At 42.3% G+C, this 22,561-nt stretch overlaps 1 protein-coding gene across 2 annotated transcripts in view; it reads right to left on the reverse strand.

Moving 5' to 3' along the window:
• LOC107377760 (exostosin-1) overlaps window positions 1-22,561 on the reverse strand; it is a 222,080-nt gene that overhangs the window by 12,376 nt on the left and 187,143 nt on the right. For both annotated transcript variants that reach the window (XM_015947586.3, XM_054748099.2), the window contains 4 exons: window positions 19,744-19,876; window positions 15,352-15,470; window positions 15,057-15,152; window positions 10,128-10,217 (listed from right to left, as the gene is read on the reverse strand). In XM_015947586.3, the coding sequence (XP_015803072.3) occupies window positions 10,128-10,217; window positions 15,057-15,152; window positions 15,352-15,470; window positions 19,744-19,876 (438 nt within the window). The remainder of the gene's footprint in view (window positions 1-10,127; window positions 10,218-15,056; window positions 15,153-15,351; window positions 15,471-19,743; window positions 19,877-22,561) is intronic.

A 22,561-nucleotide genomic window follows, 5' to 3' on the forward strand; every position in this document is an offset into this window, starting at 1 on the left:
TAATCAGATCTCTTTGCTCTCTCTCTCTCACAGAATCCTGGCTGCAGCAAGAGGACTATGTTAGCTTAAACGAGTCGACTCCTTCAAATTATTTAAATCATCATATTGCTCGAAGTACAGGGCGAGGAGGAGGAGTAGCAACCATTTTTCATTCAGACTTATTAATCAGTCCCTTACCAATTAATAGCTACAGTTCGTTCGAACATCTTATTCTTAGTTTTCCTAATCCAGATTGCAAAATTGTAAAACCACTCTTGTTTGTAGTTTTATATCGTCCACCAGGCCGTTACTCTGAGTTTTTGGATCAGATCTCTGATTTTTTATCTGATTTGGTGCTAAATACTGATAAGGTCATTGTAGTGGGGGATTTTAATATTCATGTGGACACTGAAAATAATAGCCTCAATGTAGCCTTTAGTAATATCTTAGACTCAGTTGGTTTTACTCAAAGAATACATAGCTCCACCCACTCCTGCCATCATACATTAGACCTTGTGCTGACTTATGGCATCGCTGCTGGCGCTGCGCACGTTCACACCAGGCCGTGCAGTGTACCCTTAAGAAAGCATGCAACCTGTTGGATAAAAGCTGAATATCAAGCAGAGTTCCCCTCATCATTTATGTTTAGCTGTTTTAGGGAAAAGTACTGACCCAAATACGTCTGTTTTCAGCAACTCCTTTCTGCTCGAGGTGTTTCGTTCCATTAGTTGAAGCCAAACTAGTCAGACGGGGAGTTTCACGCCATTTGTTTTCTGAGGCCAAGGAGGGTGTTTGTGGAATTTGTGGGTGTGTGTATGTTCAATAAAAGCTCTTCACAAGCTTTGGCTCGGTATGAGAGGAAATGGCCGTCATGTCTGGTGTTTGATTCTCTCACCCTCTGCAGTGTGACACTTTGCAGAGTTTGTTGTCTGTTTAAAGGTTGTTTACAATTTACCAAATTATGAATCTAATCCCTCTGTGTGTGCTCTGACTTTCTTTGAGGTAATATAAGAACAATAGTAGAAATTACCTAACACAACCTCTGCAAAGGCAAGCACCTGCAGATCCTTCATGAAGTCAATGCTAAACCTGCAAACCAGGATTCCGGTCTGTTGAGTTCCACTACGAAGACCCTGTACCTGGACAAACCCGCAGATGACAGAAGGGTTCTTTTCAAGGTTGCTGGTGTAGTAATCCACCACCAAGGTAAAAGCCTCAGCACTTATGCCATCCTCGATGACGGGTCTGAGGGCACTATACTGCTCTCACCAGCCGCAGCTGAGCTCGGAATCCAAGGCTCTAGAGAAAGTCTAGCCTTAAGGACCATCTGTCAGGACGTAAGTACCATTAATGGCTACTCAGTTTCCTTTCAGATATCCCCTGCCAAGCAACCGCAGAAGAGGTTCCGGATTACCTCAGCCTTCACTGCTCAGAGCCTGGGGCTTGCCGAGCATTCCTACCCTGCCTCCGTCATTCAGAGATTCAAGCACCTGAGAGATATCCCGATTCAGCCTTTCGAACATGTCCATCCTCTTCTCCTGATTGGTGCTGATCATACCCATCTGATCACTCCCACCGCTCTGGTCCGGCTGGCAGCACCAGATGGCCCAGCTGCCATCAAGACTGCCTAGGATGAGTGCTCCAGGGTCCTGCCCATCACCTCCAGACCCAGATGCCATCATCACAATGTCTCCACATCTCTTTCAGCCCTGCCGAGGCGGAGCTGAAGAGGAACGTTGAGAGGTTGTGGCAACTCAACCAACTACCTTACCACTGTGAGAGGCAGGCAACCAGGTCAAGGGAGGATCAGGAAGCCATTGCCCTCCTAGAAGCAAAGACCATCAGGCAGGAGGTGAGCGGGGTGCTCCGCTATGCCACTCCACTGCTTAGGAGAAAGGGCTTCCCCCAGTTCCAAGCTCCCAAAGAAGCAGTGATGCCACTCCTCAGAGCTACCGAAAGACGCCTGGCCAAAGACCCTGTTAAAGCAATGGCATACACGGCCGAAGTCCATTAACTCCTGAAGAGCGGGGTTGTAGCAAAACTCCCTGCAGAGGTGACCCCCAGTAGGGAAAGCTGGTACCTACCACATCACCTTGTAAGCCATAATGGGAAGAACAGACTAGTTTTTAACTGTTCCTTTTAGTATCTGGGCCTCAATCTCAACGAGTGGCTGCTTCCTGGACCCACTTTGAGCCCCTCCCTCTTAGGTGTTCTTGTGCGCTTCAGGGAACACAGCGTGGCCATTAGTGGAGACATATGCAGCATGTTCCACCAAGTGCTGCTTCTGCCTGAAGACAAGCCTTTGCTACGCTTCCTCTGGCGAGACTTAGTGAGTAGTGAGCTACCTGATGTGTTTGAGTGGCAGGTTCTGCCTTTTGGAACAACCTGCAGTCCCTGTTGTGCATCATTTGACCTCCAAAGGCATGTTAGCCTGCACAGCACCCCTGATGAGGACATCCGATCCTCAGTAGAAAGGAGCTTCTATGTGGATAACTGTTTTCAAAGCTTCTCATCTGGCCAGGCAGCAACTCGATTAACAAGCTCAGAGCTGTGCTAGCAGCCGGAGGATTTGATCTTCGGCAATGGGCCAGTAACATGCCCGAAGTTGTAAGTCACCTACCACCTGAAGCCAGATCCCCTAAACTTGAGCTATGGCTTTCACAGGACTAAGCAGAAGCACAGGAGTCTACTCTAGGATTAAGTTGGAACTGCTGCACTGATCATCTTGGCTTCAAGCACAGACCCGTCTCCTACAGCATCCTTACCATGAGGACCATCTATCGCGTATTAGCGACGCAATACGACCTGCTAGGTGCCCTCCTACCCTTTACCACCCGAGCGAAGGTAATAGTACAGCAGTTGTGGGACAAGACCAGGGGTTGGGACGACCCTGCCTTGCCGGATCATCTACTGCAGGCATGGAAAGAATGGGAAGCAGACCACCAACACCTGTCACAAATAACCATCCCAAGGTGCTACACCCCTGCATACATGGATGACCCCCAAGTGACCCATGAGGTACACATATTCTCGGATGCCTCAGAGAGAGCATATGGGTCTCTAGCCTACCTCCGCTCTGTAGGACCCGATGGACATGTTAACATTTCATTCTTACTAGCAAGATCCCATGTGGCACCACGGAGGCAGCAATCCATACCCAGACTGGAGCTGTGTGCTGCTCTTACCGAAGCACAACTGGCAAAGCTATTAACCAACGAGCTCACCTTGTCCATACAAGAGGTGATATGCTGGTCAGACTCTACTACAGTCCTCCACTGGTTACGTTCTGAGTCCTGCCATTTCAAGGTGTTTGTCGGCACACGGGTGGCTGAGATTCAGGAACTCACCAAGGCGGAGGCATGGCGGTATGTAGGATCCCAACAGAATCCTGCAGATGACCTAACTCGAGGCCAGAAGTTGAAGGACCTATTTGGACCAAACCGTTGGTTCCAGGGACCTCCTTTCCTGCTGCAGCCCAGCAGTGAATGGCCTTTGAACCCATGTGCATCTGTGCCTCCTGATGACAATGAATGAAAGAAGAGTGCCTTTTGTGATCTTACTATCTCCCCTTCATTGGTGGATAGGAAAGAGTATCGCAGCTGGAAGGAGCAAGTTGAAGCTACAGCGGAACAGATTCACAAAGACTCCAACCAGACGGATCAACCCCCTGCTGAGACCTACCGTGAAGCAGAGCGTCAAGTCTTCAGGCATGCTCAGATGGACAGCTTTCCTGAAGACTATCTTCTTTTACAGACTGGTAAATCCCTTCAGCGCAACAGCAGGCTACTTTGCCTGTCCCCAGAGTTTGAGGATTCCAGTCAGCTTATCTGGGTAGGAGGTCGTCTGCGACGTAGCAGAGCTCTCAGTCTAGAGGTGGTGCATGCCATTGTCTTGGACCCCAAGCACCAGAGTTGCCAGCTATTGATCAAGCACTATGATGACAGACTGCATCATCCTGGGCCTGAAAGGGTCTATGCAGAGCTACGTAGGAAGGTGTGGATCCTCAGAGGTCGTGAGGCCATAAAGAAACACCAACGCCGATGCTTAGAATGCTGTAAGCTTAAAGCCAAACCCGCCAGCCAGAAAATGGTAGACCTGCCTCCAGCCTGACTGCAGTTATTTAAACCGGCGTTTTACTCCACATGAATGGACTGCCTTGGCCCCCTCACCATCAAGATTGGGCGCCGTACTGAGAAATGATGGGGCTTGATATTCAAGTGCCTCACCACCAGAGCCGTTCATTTGGAGGTGCTCACGTCCATTGACAGTGATGCATTCCTTATGGCCTTGAGAAGTTTTATTGCCCGCCTTGGCACTCCACTCGAACTGTATTCGGACCATGGCACTAACTTCCACGGGGGACAGAAGGAACTGGAGACCAGCTTTAACCAGCTTAACCCACAGCTGCAAGACATTTTAGCTGAAAAGCAAATCCACTTAAACTACAATACCCCTGCTGCCCCGCATTTCGGAGGAGTCTGGGAAAGGGAGATCCGGTCCGTTAAGGTAGCACTACGCACTACCCTGGGAGCAGAGATCGTTACGGAAGAAGTTTTGACCACTGTGCTTGTCGAAATAGAAGCCATCTTAAACTCCAAACCCCTTGAATACGTTTCATCAGACCTGTCAGATCTTGACCCGGTGACCCAAATTGCCTCTTGATGGGGTGGCCAGACACCTCCCTTCCCCAAGTTGTTTACCACACATCTGAGCTTTTAAGCAAGAGACGATGGCGACATGTGCAGGTACTGGCTGAGCGATTCTGGTTATCCTTTATAAAATACTACCTGCTCGGCCAACAGACCCGAGGGAAGTGGCAGGGTTTGGCACCAAACATCGAAGCAGGCACCGTTGTCATGATAGTCGACACCCAGCTTCCCCAATCTGCCTGGCAAATCGGTAAAGTGTCCAAGGCTTTCCCTGGTGCCGACGGTAAAGTAAGGAGCGCGGAAGTGCAGATCCAAGACCGTACCTACACAAGACCCATCGCCCGCCTAGTCGTACTACCTGAGGTTCCGGATTAAAGATTGACTCCGGGACGAACCCACTGCTGTACGTTGGCCTTTCCAGGGAGCAAATTTATCCCAATTTGGGGGCGGCTGTGTTGGAAAGGCCACCAGGTGGCACACTTGCGCACTCACGCTCTCACTCTCTCAGAGCAGAGCTGACGACAGTGCAGAGCAGGTGGAGAAGCACATGAGACAGCAGAGTGGAGGAGAGTTTTACTTAGCTAGTTCCCAGGTTAAGTCAGTTTTGTGTGCATGAATGACTGCGAAGTAAGTAATCCTTTGTTTACTGGATCTGCTTACATAATGTGTTAGGAATAAGTTTGTTTGCCTCGTGGTGTTCTGGAATGTTCTCATATCATAGTTATGCTTGATAGTTCTGTCATGAATCTGCACTACCTTTTTGTATGAGAGTGTAGGTCCCTGTTGCCTATTTTATGCATGCGTGTAGGTTGCAGTGTTGGATGTGAGGTGGTTTATAGCTGCAAAAGTGGGTAATTTGGTTTAGAATCTCAGAATATTTGAGTGTTGGTAAATCCCTCAAATGGCCACTAGATGTCCTCCTTGTAATATGTCTGCCCTGGCAGTTTACCCAGAGGGTTTTTAGCTTGTGTGGCCATGTAGACTGGGTTGTTTAGACCAAGGTGATCTGGACCTGCTGATATTATTTTCTGTTTAGAAGGTTTTTTTCTCCTACTATGTTGTTGTATTTGAACAAATGGGCAGAATATATTTTATGTTAATCTGTTCTTCCTGTATTATTCTTTTCTTTTCTTTAGACCACACCCGCCTACCAACATCCCAGTTAATTCTTAAAGAGTAGAATACTCATTGCTCAGCCCTGCATCATTGTTCTGCGTGCCCCTGTGCATTGTTGTGGCTACTACTTTTCACCTGAGAATAAAGAGGCCAAGTTAAAATAAAGCCTGAACTTGTGTTCTTACCGACACCCCAGGAAGACACCCTTAACTCCCTCCCTGATACAGTCCATCTACCTACTAACACCAGCAATCTAACAAGCACACTGCTGCTAACCACTTAAACATTTTCCCTGTCCTGATAATAACTTTTTGCTTTCCTTGACGTTGGATGTGCTACTACTAGTTTATCCGTTTAATTATAGATCCACTAGGATAAATATAATAAAGTTTATCTCTCACCAAATAGAATATTTACTAAGAAATCACAGTATAACTATAGACACATGACTTTGTCTGTGTGTGTGTGTGTGTGCGTGCGTGCGTGCGTGTGTGCCTGATCTGTCTTCTCCATCCCCAGTGAGTCGTGGAGGATGGCTGCTTATACTGAGCCAGGATTCTCTGGAGGTTTCTTCCTGTTAAAAGGGAGTTTTCCTCTCCACTGTCGCTTTATGCTTGCTTAGTATGAGGATTGCTGTAAAGTCACTGACACTAGTCAGTGACTTGATGCAATTTGCTGGGTTCCTTATATAGGAAACATTATTTCTGATTGGCTTAATGAACTGACCTGAATTGGAATGTTAATTATGTGAAGTGCGTTGAGACAACTCTTGTCGTGATTTGACGCTATATAAATTGAATTGATCTATCTAACAAAGACCCTCTTTTGAATTCAAAAACACCACTGAGGCGCACAGGCAGATATACCAGAGAATAAGGGGGATCAGCACATAATGAAATACTTGGCTATACACACACAGGAGCACACACGCCACCTCAGGAGGACAGAAAATTAATTACCAGAATAGTAAAGGTGGAGGGGATGTTCTTTAGTGAAACCTTGCAGCTTCTGTCATGAATCATGTGAGCAATTACTGTAAAGCAGCAGAACTAAGCTTAGAGAAAGGTTGCAGCTGCCATTCTCAGTGCCACCTCTGATCAAGTGACATGATTGTGGTGCGTCCACATGTGTCACACGTCCCCACAGCTGTGCTGAGAGGATTAATAAAATCCTGCATGTATCATTTTGCCTGTAGACATTTAGGAGGGGGAACAGCCATCATGGCAGATGCAGAATGTTGGCATCCACAATAAGGCAAAGAGATGTCCCATGAATTGAGAGAAATACAACTTTGTGTGTGTCATACACACTGATAGATTCTACAAGGCCACAATTGATTTGTGGATCAGAGGGTCAATCCAGCTATAGATCTGTTTCAAATCTCCTGACATTTGGGTTTAAGGTGTCCGAAGAACTACAAAACATTTTTGTCCCTCATCCCCCTTTAGTGTTTAGTCTTGATTTTTATCTTGCTGTACTGTTGTCAACTTACTCCAAATACATGTTCCTTTTCTCCTGCTGTCTTCACACACCTAGGAGAACAAATGTATTAAGTGTTTTCTCGAAGACAAAAACCATTTTAATCGCCTCTGAAATGTACTATCCTGGAAAAACCCAACGTCCAATCATTGTCAACGTCCCGTTCTTAACTCATTCACTGCCAGCTGTTTCCATATCACTGAAGCCCTTCGCTGCCAGCATTTCTCACCATTTTTACTGTTATTTTAAGAGTCACAGAACGTTGCGCGCTAGGATGATGTTGACGCCCAAACAACCAAAACAAAGCGGAGACTCACCTCTTACATCAGGAAGAATCCACATGTTTCGAGTGTTATCCGTTCTTTCATAATCCGTTGTTGAATTGTGATCGGCAGACGCTTTTCTGGTTCACGCCTCACTTTTTTTACAGGAACAGCCCAAAACGATCTCCCAACACATGGATTTTCTGCTTCCTGATCATGTGACGTGTGATGTATGCAGATGAAGATCGGCTTCAGAGCTGAGATGTTTGTTCTCTCAGCGCGGGGGCTCGTTCCGATGCCCGAACAGTAAAAAAATGCAAATGAAGACTTTATCGTCATTGGCAGTGAATGAGTAAATGATTGGATCCTGGTCCATCAAACCGTCCTCTGCATATACGCCTTAACGTGGACGAATCGCAAGTGATGCGGGTGTTGTGCCGGTCTGTTGTGGTGAAAAGAGCTGAGCCAAAAGGGGACGCTCTCGATTTACCGGTCGATCTACGTTCCTACCCTCACCTATGATCATGAGCTTTGGGTAGTGACCAAAACGAGATCGCGGATACAAGCGGCCAAAATGAGTTTTCTCACTTTGGTTTCCCATTGGATGAGCTGGCAGAAATGGAATGCTTCCCATGACACAGACCCAGATAAGAGGAAGACAATGAGACCTAAAGATGTCCTAAAGTGGACACCATATTCCAAAATGTTTTAGCAAGAACAAGACAACACTTCCTGTGAGATTTAATGTCTATGAAAGCCAAATAAAAATATATCTTTATAAACAGTTGTCTTGGTTTATTGCTCAATGCAAACTAACATTTCAAAGTTAAAAAAAAATAAATAAATGGAGACCAACTATAATTTCCTCTCTTGACATTCATTTAGACAATTCAGTGGTTTTTGATTTGTCCTGAGATGAATGTGAGCGTAGCAAACCACTGAGGTGTGTCTCATCCTCGCTTTAAATAACAAGTGGGACTTTAATCAAAGAGGAGCTCAGTGTTTTGACAGAGTAATGATACAGACTCTGAGGTAATGGCTCTGGTAAACCTCCTGACTCCATCAATGCACTTGTTTTTCATTAAGTCCTACTCAGTCTGCTCCCCAGCTCCCTCCTTTACACTTGCTTTTACTTTTATTTCATTTTTCCACCTCTATTCGTGTCTTTGTTTTTTTTTTACCACTTTTCCTCAGCAATAAGTAGAAAACAAAGAACAATAATCAATTGTCATGCCGTGATTTAATAAAGCTGAGATGGAGTAGCTCTGTCATCATAACTCTGACTCTAGCTTTGCTAAGCTCTCTACCCCTGCTTAGTCTGATCTTAGCAAAGCCCGTTTTCACCTCTGAGTGGTCACAGCGCTGTTTGGCAGAGTGGGGCAATTCATTTATAATAAATAGTATTCATTACTTTACGTGAACTGATTGCCTCATTTCAAAGGGATCAATACTGTGTTAGGATATCAGCAGCTTCTTCTACTAGCTGACAAGAAATTCTGCAGACTGGAAACTTTTCCACCAACAGGCTGTTTGACTTGTGGAAACACAAATATGTGATTGACTCAGCTTTTCGTGAACTAATCGAATGGGGTTTTCAGAAATAACCCAGATGCTTTTTATTGGCTTTAGGAAAGGTTCACATTTAAAGTAAGAAAAATGCATCTATAACAATTCAGCAAAACTCCTGGCTACTGTGGCTTTAGGTGTTTCTTTATAGGTACGAAAGCTTAGAGATGCCATCCATGTAAAAAAAAATCATATTAATAATAATTAAAGATAACTTAATTGTTTTAACAATATACTTTTTGTACTATACTATCAGGTTCTTTCAATATAAATATTATAACATGATATATGGAAGTGTTTTGTTTTCACTTGACAAAAAAATGTAATATTGGAATAATCATAATTTTAAAAGACAAACTTTCTTCAGACACATTTTTCTTAATTAGATAATAATTCAAAAGAAATAAAAACATCTCTGTAGTATTCGTACAAGGACACATCTGCCCGAAGGCCTTTTTAACTGGCTAGAAATTAAACATGCCCGTTTGAGTTTAATTCACTTTTACTTAGTTTTGGATTTGGATTCTTAACAATCTTATCTACATAGAGTATTTTTATTAGTTTTGCGACATTGCACAGACACTTCCCGTATTGTTTTGCCAATAACAGCACACGAGAATGATTGAGCAATACTCGTCGTACAGAACAGTTGTTTTTTCCGAAGTGAATGCTTCCGTATGATAGTATATTGTACAAATGTAAAAAAACAACATTTTTTAAACAATAAAGTTCACGTTACAATACAATAAATGTATTGCTCTAACAGTATACTTTTCACATTTTTACAATATTCTAATTGCAATGAAAGAACTTTATAATGTATTAACATACAAACACTTTATTGTTATAGCAATAAAGTTATTACATTATAACGTGATATTTATTTAGCTTATAGCTTATATATTTAGCTGCTCCTTAGAAACATTCCTGATCTAAACATAAATGGTCTGAAATAGTAATTTTAGGAAACATGACTTAAATTTAAATGTTTTAATTTTCTGTGGTAGCATTTCAGCCCCTTTAGTTGATGAAGCATCAGGATCTTATGTTCCCCTGTTTGTAGTCTTAAACTCACCTCATTGGTCGAGAGAACAGTGTCTTCATCCAGGCTGAGGATGGCATCAGTGATGATGGTGTTGTAGGGGAAAAAACGACTGCTCATGGTCTGCACAGAAGAAGAGACACAGTCGTGGATTAGTATAGTTAATGAATCCATAGCACCAGCAAAAAAAGAAGAATTAATTAAACTTTACTGAGGCAGAGCGCTTTTAAAGGTCAAAGACATCTTGTTTACGTCAGTTTTAAATTAATATAATTGGTAGAAAGGCATAAATAATCTGAACAAAATAAACAAAAGTTTTTGTTTTCACCCCCCAACCGTGTGTCTGTCGATCAGCGAGCTCCCTTAATGGCTTTTGTGTGACTCTTTATCAATTCAGTGCCTAACAGCAAATGTACTAGAGCCTGATCCATTAGCCTAAAGATGGCTGCTGCCCAAGTTATTGACTTGTAATTAAAGTGTGAATTATTCAACTGTTAGGAGAACAAATTGAGGTACAAAACATGGATAGTTTTATTGGGGGGTGGAAGGGTCTACTTGAGCTTCAAATAAATACGTTTCTAAAATGCAGGGCTACAAACATTTTAGCACAACTAGTGTTATTTAGAATTATTTATGTGCCTTTTTAAACAAATTTACTTAAAAATGGTTAAAAGTCTATTTTTAGAAAACATCTCTAGCGCATGCAAAAGTCAAACAACAACAAAAAACATTGAGGTTTTGACTTTGTGTTGAAGTTTGAAAGGCCCACTAAGTATCTTTGTAATATTTTGAAATCAAAGCCAGAAGTTACTGAAATGACCCTATCCAAGTTAAATGAGTAGTCTTGCCACCAGAAAACCAGGTTTGCAACTTGTGCCTCTCTGGACCGGTGACCGGAAGTCTCAAGTCACGTATCTTCCGTGTTTACACCTCAGAACAGACAGGCTGGAGGTGGTAGGCGTTTATTGTATCATGTTCACCAATGTGCTGCATAGACAGGTGGGCCCTTTAGGTGGGGTTGGGACCTCAGTTTGATCATCAAAAGCCAAATTGGCAGTCTTGACTTTATTTCCCCCCAAAAAAGTGCACCTGAAAATTTAGTCCTAATAGATATCAAATGGTACAAATGGAAGCTGTTTGTGCTTTTATTTAATTTTAGTTATATTTGTGTAATTAAGCAAGTTATATTAAAGTGTTGGAAGCTGCACACTTTGTGAGACTCCACTATTAATAATACTATGATACGTTTCCAGACCATGTCATACTGGCCACCTATGCCTGCCTGAAAACAAAAGCATTGTGTAACGTCCGTAAAATGTAATACACAGCTAATAACCACCGTTGTAGTCAATGGGCTTGTTTCTACCAGGCGTGGAGTGGCGCATATCTGACACGTCTTTAAGGCGTAGTGTTGTGTTGCTCTGCTACATTTATGCTTTGGACCTATTATTGTATGTGCTACGATTCCAGAACACTTCAAGCTCAGCAGTTCTGATCAGGCCAGACAGGAAGTCAAACACCCAGAAAAATATACAACATCAGGCACTGTTGGAACTTCAGGGTCAATTTACAAGAATTTCCAGGCATGCGACTGTCTCCAATTGACTGGGCCTGATAAGTACCTGATCAGGGGTTGGTACTCTGAATGGCTCGGTAGAGTTGCAGAGCAGAACTTTTGGTTAACTCACGCTGATTGGTTGTAACTCAGTAGGAAATGAAATCAACAGGTGTTTGTGAAGCAAAATGGAAGCACATGCAAAGAGGCACCGATTGCACTTCTTCAAAATTGCATTTACTAAACTCTCAATGCTGGAAAGCACGGCAGAATTCCCCCACATTGTCTAAAACTCCAAACACATGAAAACACAATGGAATTCACAGGGCTTTGTTGTCAAAACCTGAGCTTCATCTGGTCATTAAACGCCACATATTACATCTCGCAGCTGCTCTCGTTTTCCCAACGGATTAAATCATGATATACTTAGAAAAATAAGCTTTTTTATGTTATTAATATTGCTGTGGATGCTTTTTGGCGCTGATCAGTGACATCACTCACTGCCGACAAATATGCTGACGTCTGTGCAAAGTTCTGAAAGGGCTGAATTTGAATGGAGACAACAGCCGAGAGGACTCCTGTCTTACCTCAATCTCCCCCGAAGTTCCAACAATGGAAAAATGCCAACTGTCTGTGATGCCTCCATACATGCTGCCAGTTTTCACCTTGCTTGTTATGGTCTAAACTGCCTAAATAATGCATGATCATGCAATTCTCTGGTGATTTGAGAGCAGCTTCATGGAATTTTTTCACTCCTTGTAGTAACGCACACACAGGGAAAACATGCCTTATTACATTTGCACCAGTTTCACATCCAGTGGAAAGCCAGAGTGAGCAACTCAGCATATTATCACCACCTAGTGGTCATGTTTAGAGGGAGTAGAAACTAATTTTATTCCGTTTTTATCACAAGTAAGCTGAAATTATTGCTCAAATGTTAATATTTGCAAATCCCATCCCTAATAGATAGATGAATGACTTGTTTTTATGACTAATTTCAGTCAAATGTTTATTATTTTAGTGATCTGACAGACTAACAGCAGTAGAGTCAGCAAAATGCGATGTTGACAACGGAGATGAAGTGAAGGCTTTTGATGGAGTATAACACTCAGCATTACAGAGTAGAAACCGTCATAACCAACAGCACATTACTCTGCTGCTGCAACCCGCTGAGACAAATGACACTTCCTGTGCGTGCATGTTTGCTGTTATTACAGTGGGAGCAAACATGCAATTGAAGCGAACACACTCAAGAGCATCTGTCCTGGCAGCTTGACAACATACAGCATGACTAATTATAGGGCCGCACACACTGCAAGAGGCTTTTTACTGTCACCAGCGGAAACATTGTTCACGTATTTCAAGGGGGAGACATTTACATGAAAACAAACAGAAGCAATTAGGCGACAAAAACAAGATTCAGACAGAGGAGGTTGTGTGGGCGGCTTGGCTAGTGAGCCTGTGATGAGTGTTTAAGAGGTCGAGTTGTTCAGACTAATGAGGAAATGAAACAATTGAAGACACAACAAACCCACAGAACAGCTGTGAGCTTTAAGACTGGATGTATGTTTTCTCTTAAAGCAGCTTTGGCAAATCTACAGAACAAGCTAGGTTTTGAATGGAAAAACGATCCCAGAACACTCAGCCCTCCCCACGGGCAGCTTCCCTAGCCTGGTCAGCCATGCCAATGCTTCCTTATGGGAAGCAAAGGGCCGGCAACGCTCCCATAAAATAACCCCACCCCCTGAGAATTCTAAGGTAGCCAATCAGTGCTGAGCAGCGTACGTCACACACCACGATGCTCAGTTTCTCATAAACAACAAAGATGATTTAAATGACTTGGACATGTCATTAAAACAACAAGAAGAAACACTAAAAGCTTTTCTTCTAAAGAAAGATGTCTGCACCATTGCCAGATGCCATCTTTGACTACAGTACAGTCATAGTTTCTGCTTATTTTCTTATTGGTTATTTTTGAGCTGGCTAGTCCCGCCCCTCATGGGGCTCTCTGCCTCTGAGTATCCAGACTTGTCCTCTCTGTAGAGTCTGGCAGGCCAAGCTATATCTTCCCTGAGATGCTTCTGCCGCGATGCCGGAGGAAACGAGAGAGTGTTTAACACCAGTCATCGTTTTTGTGTCCAATTGGCTTTTGTTGTCCGTGACTTCAATTGGTGTTGTTCTTTTTGGGACTCTGGTAGTTTGTCCTAAAGTTGAAGTGGTGGCAGCTGGCTGTTTCTCCTTAGTCGATATTAATGAGCGTAGAACTTCTCACACCAGTGGTTTTCTGTTGCTACACACACAAGAGTGTGTGATGAATGGTGGACCCAGGGAAGTGCGGCGATTCGGCGACACCGACAGCCAGTTGGTCCAATAGTTGATTTTGGTCTGAAATGTTTTATTGGTGGAGATTTTTAGACAAATGTGAGAGAACCACTTTAATTGAATTTTTTTTAATCTCCACAATACATTTATAGCTGTACGATATTAGATGGTTGTTGAGACTTAGAAAAAAACGTTTGAAGCTAATTTGTTTTTTAAATTTGCTATTGTAACTTTAAATTTTGAGTGGACTCATATATCGGTCAGGCGATATATCTGGCTGTTATAACTCCTTCGAAAAGCCGGTTTAAAATCAGGCACATCCTTAGGCAGCCCAGTGCTGCTGCAGAATTTTATTTAATGTATATTTACTTTCCTGAACAACATAATAATAATATTTATAATTAGTTTTCAACTAAAATTTATTATATTTACCAGTTTAGAATATTTAATACTTGGTCAGTTTGCTAATTTTTGATTTTTTTGATCAACTTTAGTTAGATGTCTGATTTCAACACGGTGCACAAATTTACATTTAACAGCTGGTTAAACTCAGAGTTCAAAAACTGATTCAGTTTCAGAAGTTTTGTGAATCAACTGATGTTATAAGTGACATTTCAGCATGAAACCATCTAGATATCGAACATAAAAATCAGCCATCGGCTGATGGCGTTGGTATCGGCTATAGAAAAAAGAATGTTGAGCGACCTCTGCTTTAAATTAACTCAATAGCCCAGAAGACGACAACGATCTTCACAGATTCACACGAATAGCTCCAAATCAAAACTTCCTTTCCTTTTCTTTTATTTCTATTTATTGTACGCTTCATTTTTTCTCTGTACTCTAAACTTTACCTTATTCCATAGTTCAGTTTTACCACAATGCAAATTAAATAGTAATTATTTCAATAAGCTTCTTATACAATATCCAACATGACCCTGCACCTCAAGGCTATTAATCACATATGATTAATTTCTTGGCACACCTTTAGGCTTGCATCTTGTTTAACATGCAGACAAACGTCTCACCGCTCAGCTTTTAGGTCCGTTTCAACACAGTAATGGATGCAAAAAGACAGCAGCTGTTACCTTGGTCTGTCCTTCGACGACAGAGAGAGGCACGCTGGTGGAGGGCCACTTGCTTCTAGGAGGTAAAGGCTTGTCGCAGTTCCATAAAACCACTATCTATGTGAGGGACAGAAAAGGAAGGTAGTTATTATGCTGTGAAAGATTCTGCATGCTGGTTTTAAAACAGCCAGGTTTTATGTAAAAAATCAATAAGAAATTATATTTTCCATTGCAAAAGCTGGAGTAACGTGCACTGTTTAGTTTATATTGTAAACCGGAAGTGATTTTAAATTGAATGTGCTTCCGCTCTGCCCACCTGTTCACAGAACTTGGACTTGGCTACAGCGATGATGAGTTTCACCACGGGTGAGATCTGGGACTGCAGAGGGGTGAGGGTGTGGATCACAGCAGTGAACTGCTGCGACGGGCTCTTACCTGCACATAAACACAGAGACAGTTGTCATGTAGCTCTACATAACACATAAAAAGGTCCAGACACACTGCTCTGGGTGCTGCAACTGTCAAACGGCAGATTTTACGTCAACAAACAGAATTTATGCAATTCCAGGCATCTTTTAGATCTGATCAATATTAATAATAAATGACGGACATACACAAATTAACTTTTCTTTTGCATATAAATGTACTTTTTGTGAGATATCAAAGATAATTCCTGGTGTAAAGCCCAATTCAATTAGAAGTTATAATATCATTAAGAAATTAAAATTATTGACTCAAGATGAGGTTGAAGAGATGGAACAATTAATTGGTTTGCTGAATAATTAGGCAGGCCTGTCATTTTCGACAAATTCAGGATTGCTGCCAAGAGTTTAAGGAAATGAAAAATAAAAATGTGAGAGCAGAACATTAAAATACAGATTTTATCTTTGTTCATGAAGCAGAACCTTGGCTGGCGTGTGTGTGTGTGTGTGTGTGTGTGTGTGTGTGTGTGTGTGTGTGTGTGTATAGGAGTGTGTGTCTCCTCTGATTGGCCAACAGCAACACGACTCATCCTCTGCCTTTGTTTGCTCTTCTTTTATGGGTGAAAAATGAAACATTGATGTTTTATCTCCATGAATTACACTAACCTGGAGGATTTCTGCCATGTTGCTAATGCTAACGGTTAGCTTCTACTAGTCTGCACGCTCCTTTCTGTTAGCGTTCACAAGCCAAGGTGAGTGAGGCCAACAATGAAAGTTTCCCTGTGACTGGCTTCTGAGCCAATTGTTTTCTCATCTACTTCCTGTCTGCGGCTAATGCAGGTGATGGGAGTTGAAAAACACCCAGCCTGTATGTGAAAAAGACCAAGAATTACATAACCCTATAGACAAAATGCATTTATAACAAATAACATTTAGGACAACAGACTTTTAACATTCAGAAAAACACAAAAAGCCAGGACAGCAGGCACATGGAAACTCGTGTCAGCTGGGTATGGGAATAAGGGAGCACATATCCTCATGGATAAGTGGAGCCGGAGTGCTCTTTAGTGTAGCTCTATCCATCTCTCTGACACTGGGCCTCCCGACCAGCCATCTCAGGTGGGCTAAGTGGTATTTATGGAAGCACCTTGTGGGGGGAGGTGTCACAGAAATGGGTTCAAGCTCCGATTCTTAGAAAGAGCAACATCACCGTTGTCGTCGTCTTTGTTTGGCCTTTTCAGAACTGTTGTTTTATTTAATTAATCTTATAAAATACATGTCATGCATTACATTATTTATCTCAGTTCAGGCGTAAATGAGCCTCGATACCCAAAATCTGGTGGTTGGCCTTGAGGACAACAACAATTATAGCCGTGTTAAATTTGATCCACTAATAAATATAAATGTATACCAAGTACAACTGATATAGATGGGTAAAACATCTAAATGTGCAAAAGATGATTCAGCTTCAAAGATTTAAATACATCTAATTAAAAAGAATAAGGATTTTTTGAGACTCGTGTTCAAAGTAAAATTCCAACTTGTAATAAAAGTGGGTAATTAACCAGTTTTCTGCATGCAGAACACAGCTGCACCTAAATTGAGCAATAATTAAGTTTTTTCAGAGCGCAAGTCTCATTACCCTTTTCATGAATAACATTGGATTTAAAAGTCTTACATAAAGCAACAAATGAATAGTGACTCAGCAAAAGGTCATTGCTGCAGAGCAAATGAGTTTAATTAAAACCAAGATGGATCCTGGGTGCATTGTAAGAGCAAGTGGATACAAAAGATCTAAAAGAAGTTGGGAGGTCAGTGTTTTAGTTTGTGCTTGAAAATTAATTTACAAGCAGTTATAAAAAACAGATTTACTCTATATTGGTCTGTTCTGTGGGAGCTATTTATTCTTTTTTGTTTAAAAAATTTATTAAAAGTAATTATTTCACTAGTATGAGACTTGTTGGCTCATTTTCCTACTAAAGAGCACACAAAGGCCTGACTTTTGTATGCTAATTAGAAATAAAATTGTTGTAAAGGCTCACAGACAACTTGAATATAATTAATTGAGGGAGTTGGGATTATAATTGTGAAATCTCCGAAGAGTCTAGCATCAGAGGACCTGATAGTTCTTAAACGGAGTCTCTGGGTGAAGGGTTAAGCCTAGTTTATGCATCTGCGTAAGCGTCGCAACGGCGTTATTGTTGCAAGGATGGATGAAGTCCTGGCCACTTTTCTAAACATCTGTCGACCGAGATGGAAAACGCAAGCTTGTGATTGGTGTAGAGGGAAATGATTGTATGTATTTGGGTGCTTTTAAAGGTTAATATACTACTCTACACTTTGACCAATGTGATGTGAATTTCGATATAAATATGGAAATCCCGTCTAAAAAGTGAAGCTGCAGCTTTAGCCTTCACAACGGGTTCTTCTTACAGCTCCTGAGGCAAATATATCTGAGCAGCGAGTCAAACTATCAGGCAAAAAGTTACAACTGCTTTGCCATCAAAAGTTATGGGAAGGTAGCAGAGTGAGACTGTCGAACACTCGGCACTGACGTTGTTATTCCCTGAGCAGCAGCAGCAGAAATAGTGATTTACTGCAGAGGCATAAACAAAACGACTCCATCTTTCCTTCTATCCTTCAGTCCATCCCTTCTCTTCACCTCCTAACCTGCGTGTCCACAATCCCTCAGAGGGAGACGAACATCGATCTGAGTCACAGCCTCGGTCTACGGAGACTCGTTCCCACGCAGACATATACAGCCTTCTGAGTTCTACTCCAGTCTAAAACTATTTATATTTATTCATATTACAAACATTTTTACCAGCCAGTTTTCCCACATGCTCTTTTTGTTTCTGGCTGCTGGGCAGATAAAAAAAGCCCACGTGGAATAAAACAAGAGGAATTTGCATAACATTGTCATTGTGGATTAACATAATTGTTTGTGTTTTGAAAAGCCGAGTTTCAGACGAGTTAAAACTGCTCTGACCCCTGGCGCCCTGTGGCATCTGGCACCGAGGTGTCTGAGATGAAGATTGTGTAAATTCTTGTGATTTTGGGTTGTAGGGCACTCAGCGTGTTCCGGTTCCTCCTACGGCTGTCACAATAATTGGAAAGTTGTAACCCTGAGGTGTTAAAAAGCTGAACACGACCCCCGTAAGCACACTTCTTACTTTTGTTTCCATTTTCCTGATTGAATTCATGTGCTGAATGGTAAAGTAAAGGCTAAATAAAACTAAAATCGGATTAGGCCTTGGGTTTGGACATGCAGAACCAAGCTCGCCGATGGGAGAACTAATGTTTTGTACCAAGGACCTTTCCCACTCATTTGTTTCTAGTGGTGGGTGGAGGAGGTGGACCACGGTGTGCCTTCAGGCAGCATCTTCCCACGCTTCCTTACTCCTCAAACTACAGACTTCCTCGAGATGAGTGCGAGTCTGCTGCTGACTGAACTCCCAGTTTCCCCATTCACTTCAGCCCATCGTTGGCTGCATTTATACCTCTCGTGTACACAGAAACCAAAGTTTCTCCAAATGGATCCTAAAGTTGAGACTTTTCAGAAACAACATGAAAGCAGAAGCCCACAGCAATTAAGCTGCTTTTCTGCATTATTTTACTCTGATTTTGTTTATCATTGGTAAACCGATAAGAGGAAACCATAACAGGTTCTGGGAGAATCTTTAACTAAAACATGGTGTTAACTCATTCACTGCCAATAACGACTAAAGTCGTCATTTGAATTCACTACCCAAGGTCCTGACCTGAGAGAATATATAATCCCTGCAGTGAGTTCTAGGGCTTTCCCTGTGGTTAGTGGGATGTGCCTAGAAAACCTCCAAATGGAGGCTATAACCACCTCGGATGATTCTCTTTGATGAGGAGCAGCAGCACCTCTACTCTGAGCTCCACCCTGAAGTCTAACGCTGTGTCCAGCCACATTATCGACATCATCTTGCATCTGGGACCTTGTTCTTTCAGTCATGATCTACATTTTATGAGCAGAGGAGTGGGACAGAGACAGACATTTGTCTCACAGCTTAGCTCCATCTCCACCATCAATCTGAGAAAAAGTACTTAAACTCCTCAGCATAAGAGACTCTCCTAGCTCAAGAACTCTCCTCACAGCCGTTTCACACTCAGCTGCCGACATAAAAGTCTGATTTTTTTTTACATCATCTGTATTCTTTCTCGCACTGACAGTTGTGAGCTAAACTTGCAGGTAAATTAATGTTTTTTTAAGTTTGATCTTTAATAAAGACCTTACAGAACTGGATCGGTACACTTACCCAGCATGGCGTAGTAAAAGGGAAACTGAGCAGGGTCAGCTGAGTACTGTGGGAGGGCGTAGAGACCTCCAGGTAGGGAATTCCACAGCAGGTGGTTCCTGGACACATGAGACTCCACACGGTCCTGAATTATCTGGGATGCAAGGAGAACAAAAGAGAATAATGTCTCCAAACATCATGATTAGATTTGCTTTTCTTTACATCCTCAAAAAGAGAAGGGAAATGGTGAGGGGAAGAGTGTTTAAGGCTAGAAGAACATTATTCATAACCTGAATAAAAGCAATAAATGTGCAGATTGGCTGTTTCAGCATGAAAACTCCTTTCGTGTTGCCTGGAGCCAAAAGGAGCCAGCTGTTGGGTAACATCTGGTGCTCTGGGAAGCCTCTACAAGTGAAATGACTTCACACAGCTCAGATACATCTTCAAATTGGTATTACGGTAATTTGATCCCAACAGGAGCTGTCCATTTGTTGTCCAGCTAGTATTCATCTGGCTTGTTACCAAAGGTTAAATGTGAAAAACCACGACCTCTGGCTGCTTCAGAGGAGAAGAAACGGCACAATGTAGACGTACTCTGAGCTCATCCAGATGTTCAGGATGTAGTGTTTAATGTGGTAAAATCGTGCTTAAATGATCATTTTTCATGCCTTTCGGAATAAAAGTCCATTGGGACCAAAGAAACAGACTCAGGTAGTAATTCAGGCATGAAAGGGTTAAACATGTGAATATAATTCAGAACACTTCTACTGGAATTGAATGTATTACTTATAAGCTGAACAGTTATCTACTGACCAACAACAAAAAGCTCAATTAAGAGATATTAATAATGAAGGATAATCATTTAAGGCAGGGGTGTCCAAAGTGTGACCCTTGGGCCATTTGCAACCCTTAGAGAGACTGTCCTTCAGCTGCTTTGGCAAAACAAAAAACAATTTCATTTCTAATTTAGAGCTGCTGAATATTCAATGTTTTAAAAATCTTCATTAATCTACATGAAAAATAATGTATATTAAAAACTTTGAATGTAGTATTTTTTTTATTAAAACAGAAATCAGGAGTTCTTTCTCAGAGGGCACCATCTGGCAGAAAAACGTAATGAACCAAAGGACCCTACTTAAAAACAGCTGCACCTCTAAAGCCTGATTCATGCTTCTCCGTCTGTGTCAGCGCGGGGACACGCAACGTCCTGGCGGGCCTGCCGGAGAGCTCCGCAAGGACGGACGGAGCTAAGCTCTCTTTTCTAAACATCCGTCAGTCGAGACGGACAACGCAAGCTTGAGATTGGTCAGGACGCCGCTGTTGTCTACACCGCCTCCATTGCGCCCTCAAAAACATAGAGCCAAGGATAACTAGCGGCAGACACGGAGCAGCTTGAAGAATACCTCGCGAAAAAAACTCTAAAAAGACGAACGTTTAATTTCCCGTGACTGGAGGAGTGAAAAGATGCGCAGCAAGCGTTTTATTTGTGGACAGAAATGACAGGAAACGTGGGTTTAGAGGTGGGGAGCGCATGAAGAGGTGGAGGAGAATGAGAGACAAATTTGTCTGTGTTAAAAAGTCTCTTAAATAAAAAAACAAACAATATAAACACACTATCTTGGACCGATACATGACAGGATACCACAGAACAGCACTACGCCCTCTGTTGTCCTGCTGGGGAATTGCTTTGCAACACTCTCCAGGAGACGGAGAAGTATGAGAGCAAAACGCTTCCGTCAGTCCGTGCGTGTCTGTCCCTTGCACAGCTGACGGAGAAGCATGAACCAGGCTTAATACAGTTTTACAGTTATTGTTTGCACACTTTAAAGACTTGTCCATAAGAAGTGTCACTAACGGTCTTAAGTGCATCCTCAAACACGCGTGTACATGCTCGGTGATTGACACCTGCAAGCCGATGTCTGACACCATTGGCTAATGTTGACTGGCGCTCCATTCACATTGCAAGGGGTTCTACAAGCTAGCCTGGCCAGCCATGCCAACGGGTCTGGTAACGCTCCCATTCAAATAACCCCACCTCCTGAGAATTGTAGCCGAGCCAATCAGCGCTGAGCAGTGACATCACACACCGCAATGCTCAGTTTTGTCATAAACGACAAAGATGGCGTCTGAAGCGGCGTTTGCTGCAGCTCTTTCCTCTGTTCTTAATGACTTGGACGTGTCTTTAAAACCACAACAAGTAGAAGTGCTGACTGTCACCAGACGCCATCTTTGAAGACAGCTAAAAAAATACATGGTCACGATACAGTCGTCAGTTCTGCCTTTTTCTGATTGGTTATTTTGAGTTGGCAAGTCCCGCCCCTCGTGGTGCTCTCTGCCTCTGAGTATCCAGACTCGTCCTCTGAGTAGAGTAGACAGAGGACGAGTCTGACTGGCCGGGCTATCTACGGGCCAAGGTGGGCTTATGGGTAAGACTATCAGTTTTATTAATAAAAAAAAATAAAAATCATCCATAAATCCTGAAAAAGGGAAAACTCTGGATTGCTACTTTAAGGCAAACGTATGATTAACCTATTTGTGTCTACAAGTTTCCTGATCTTTCTACACAAAGAAAACAACAATGTGATCTTTTTATTGAAAACTGCTAAATTAATGTAGCTTTGGCACAAGTTAAAAGAAAAAGAAATCTGTTTTTGTATCCCAAAAGTACTTTCTACTTGATCAACAGGTGGTAGAAGTGTTAAAGATTCACATTTTAATTCACTTTCTGATATGTGTACAAATATTTTGACACAACAACACCACAAACAACCTTCTGTAACTGCAATGAACTTCAATTAAGTTAAGACTAATAACAAAATATAAAACATTGTATTGATAT

The sequence above is a fragment of the Nothobranchius furzeri genome, chromosome 2 (genome assembly GCF_043380555.1).
Source record: "Nothobranchius furzeri strain GRZ-AD chromosome 2, NfurGRZ-RIMD1, whole genome shotgun sequence".
In the NCBI taxonomy this organism is placed as follows: Eukaryota; Metazoa; Chordata; class Actinopteri; order Cyprinodontiformes; family Nothobranchiidae; genus Nothobranchius; species Nothobranchius furzeri.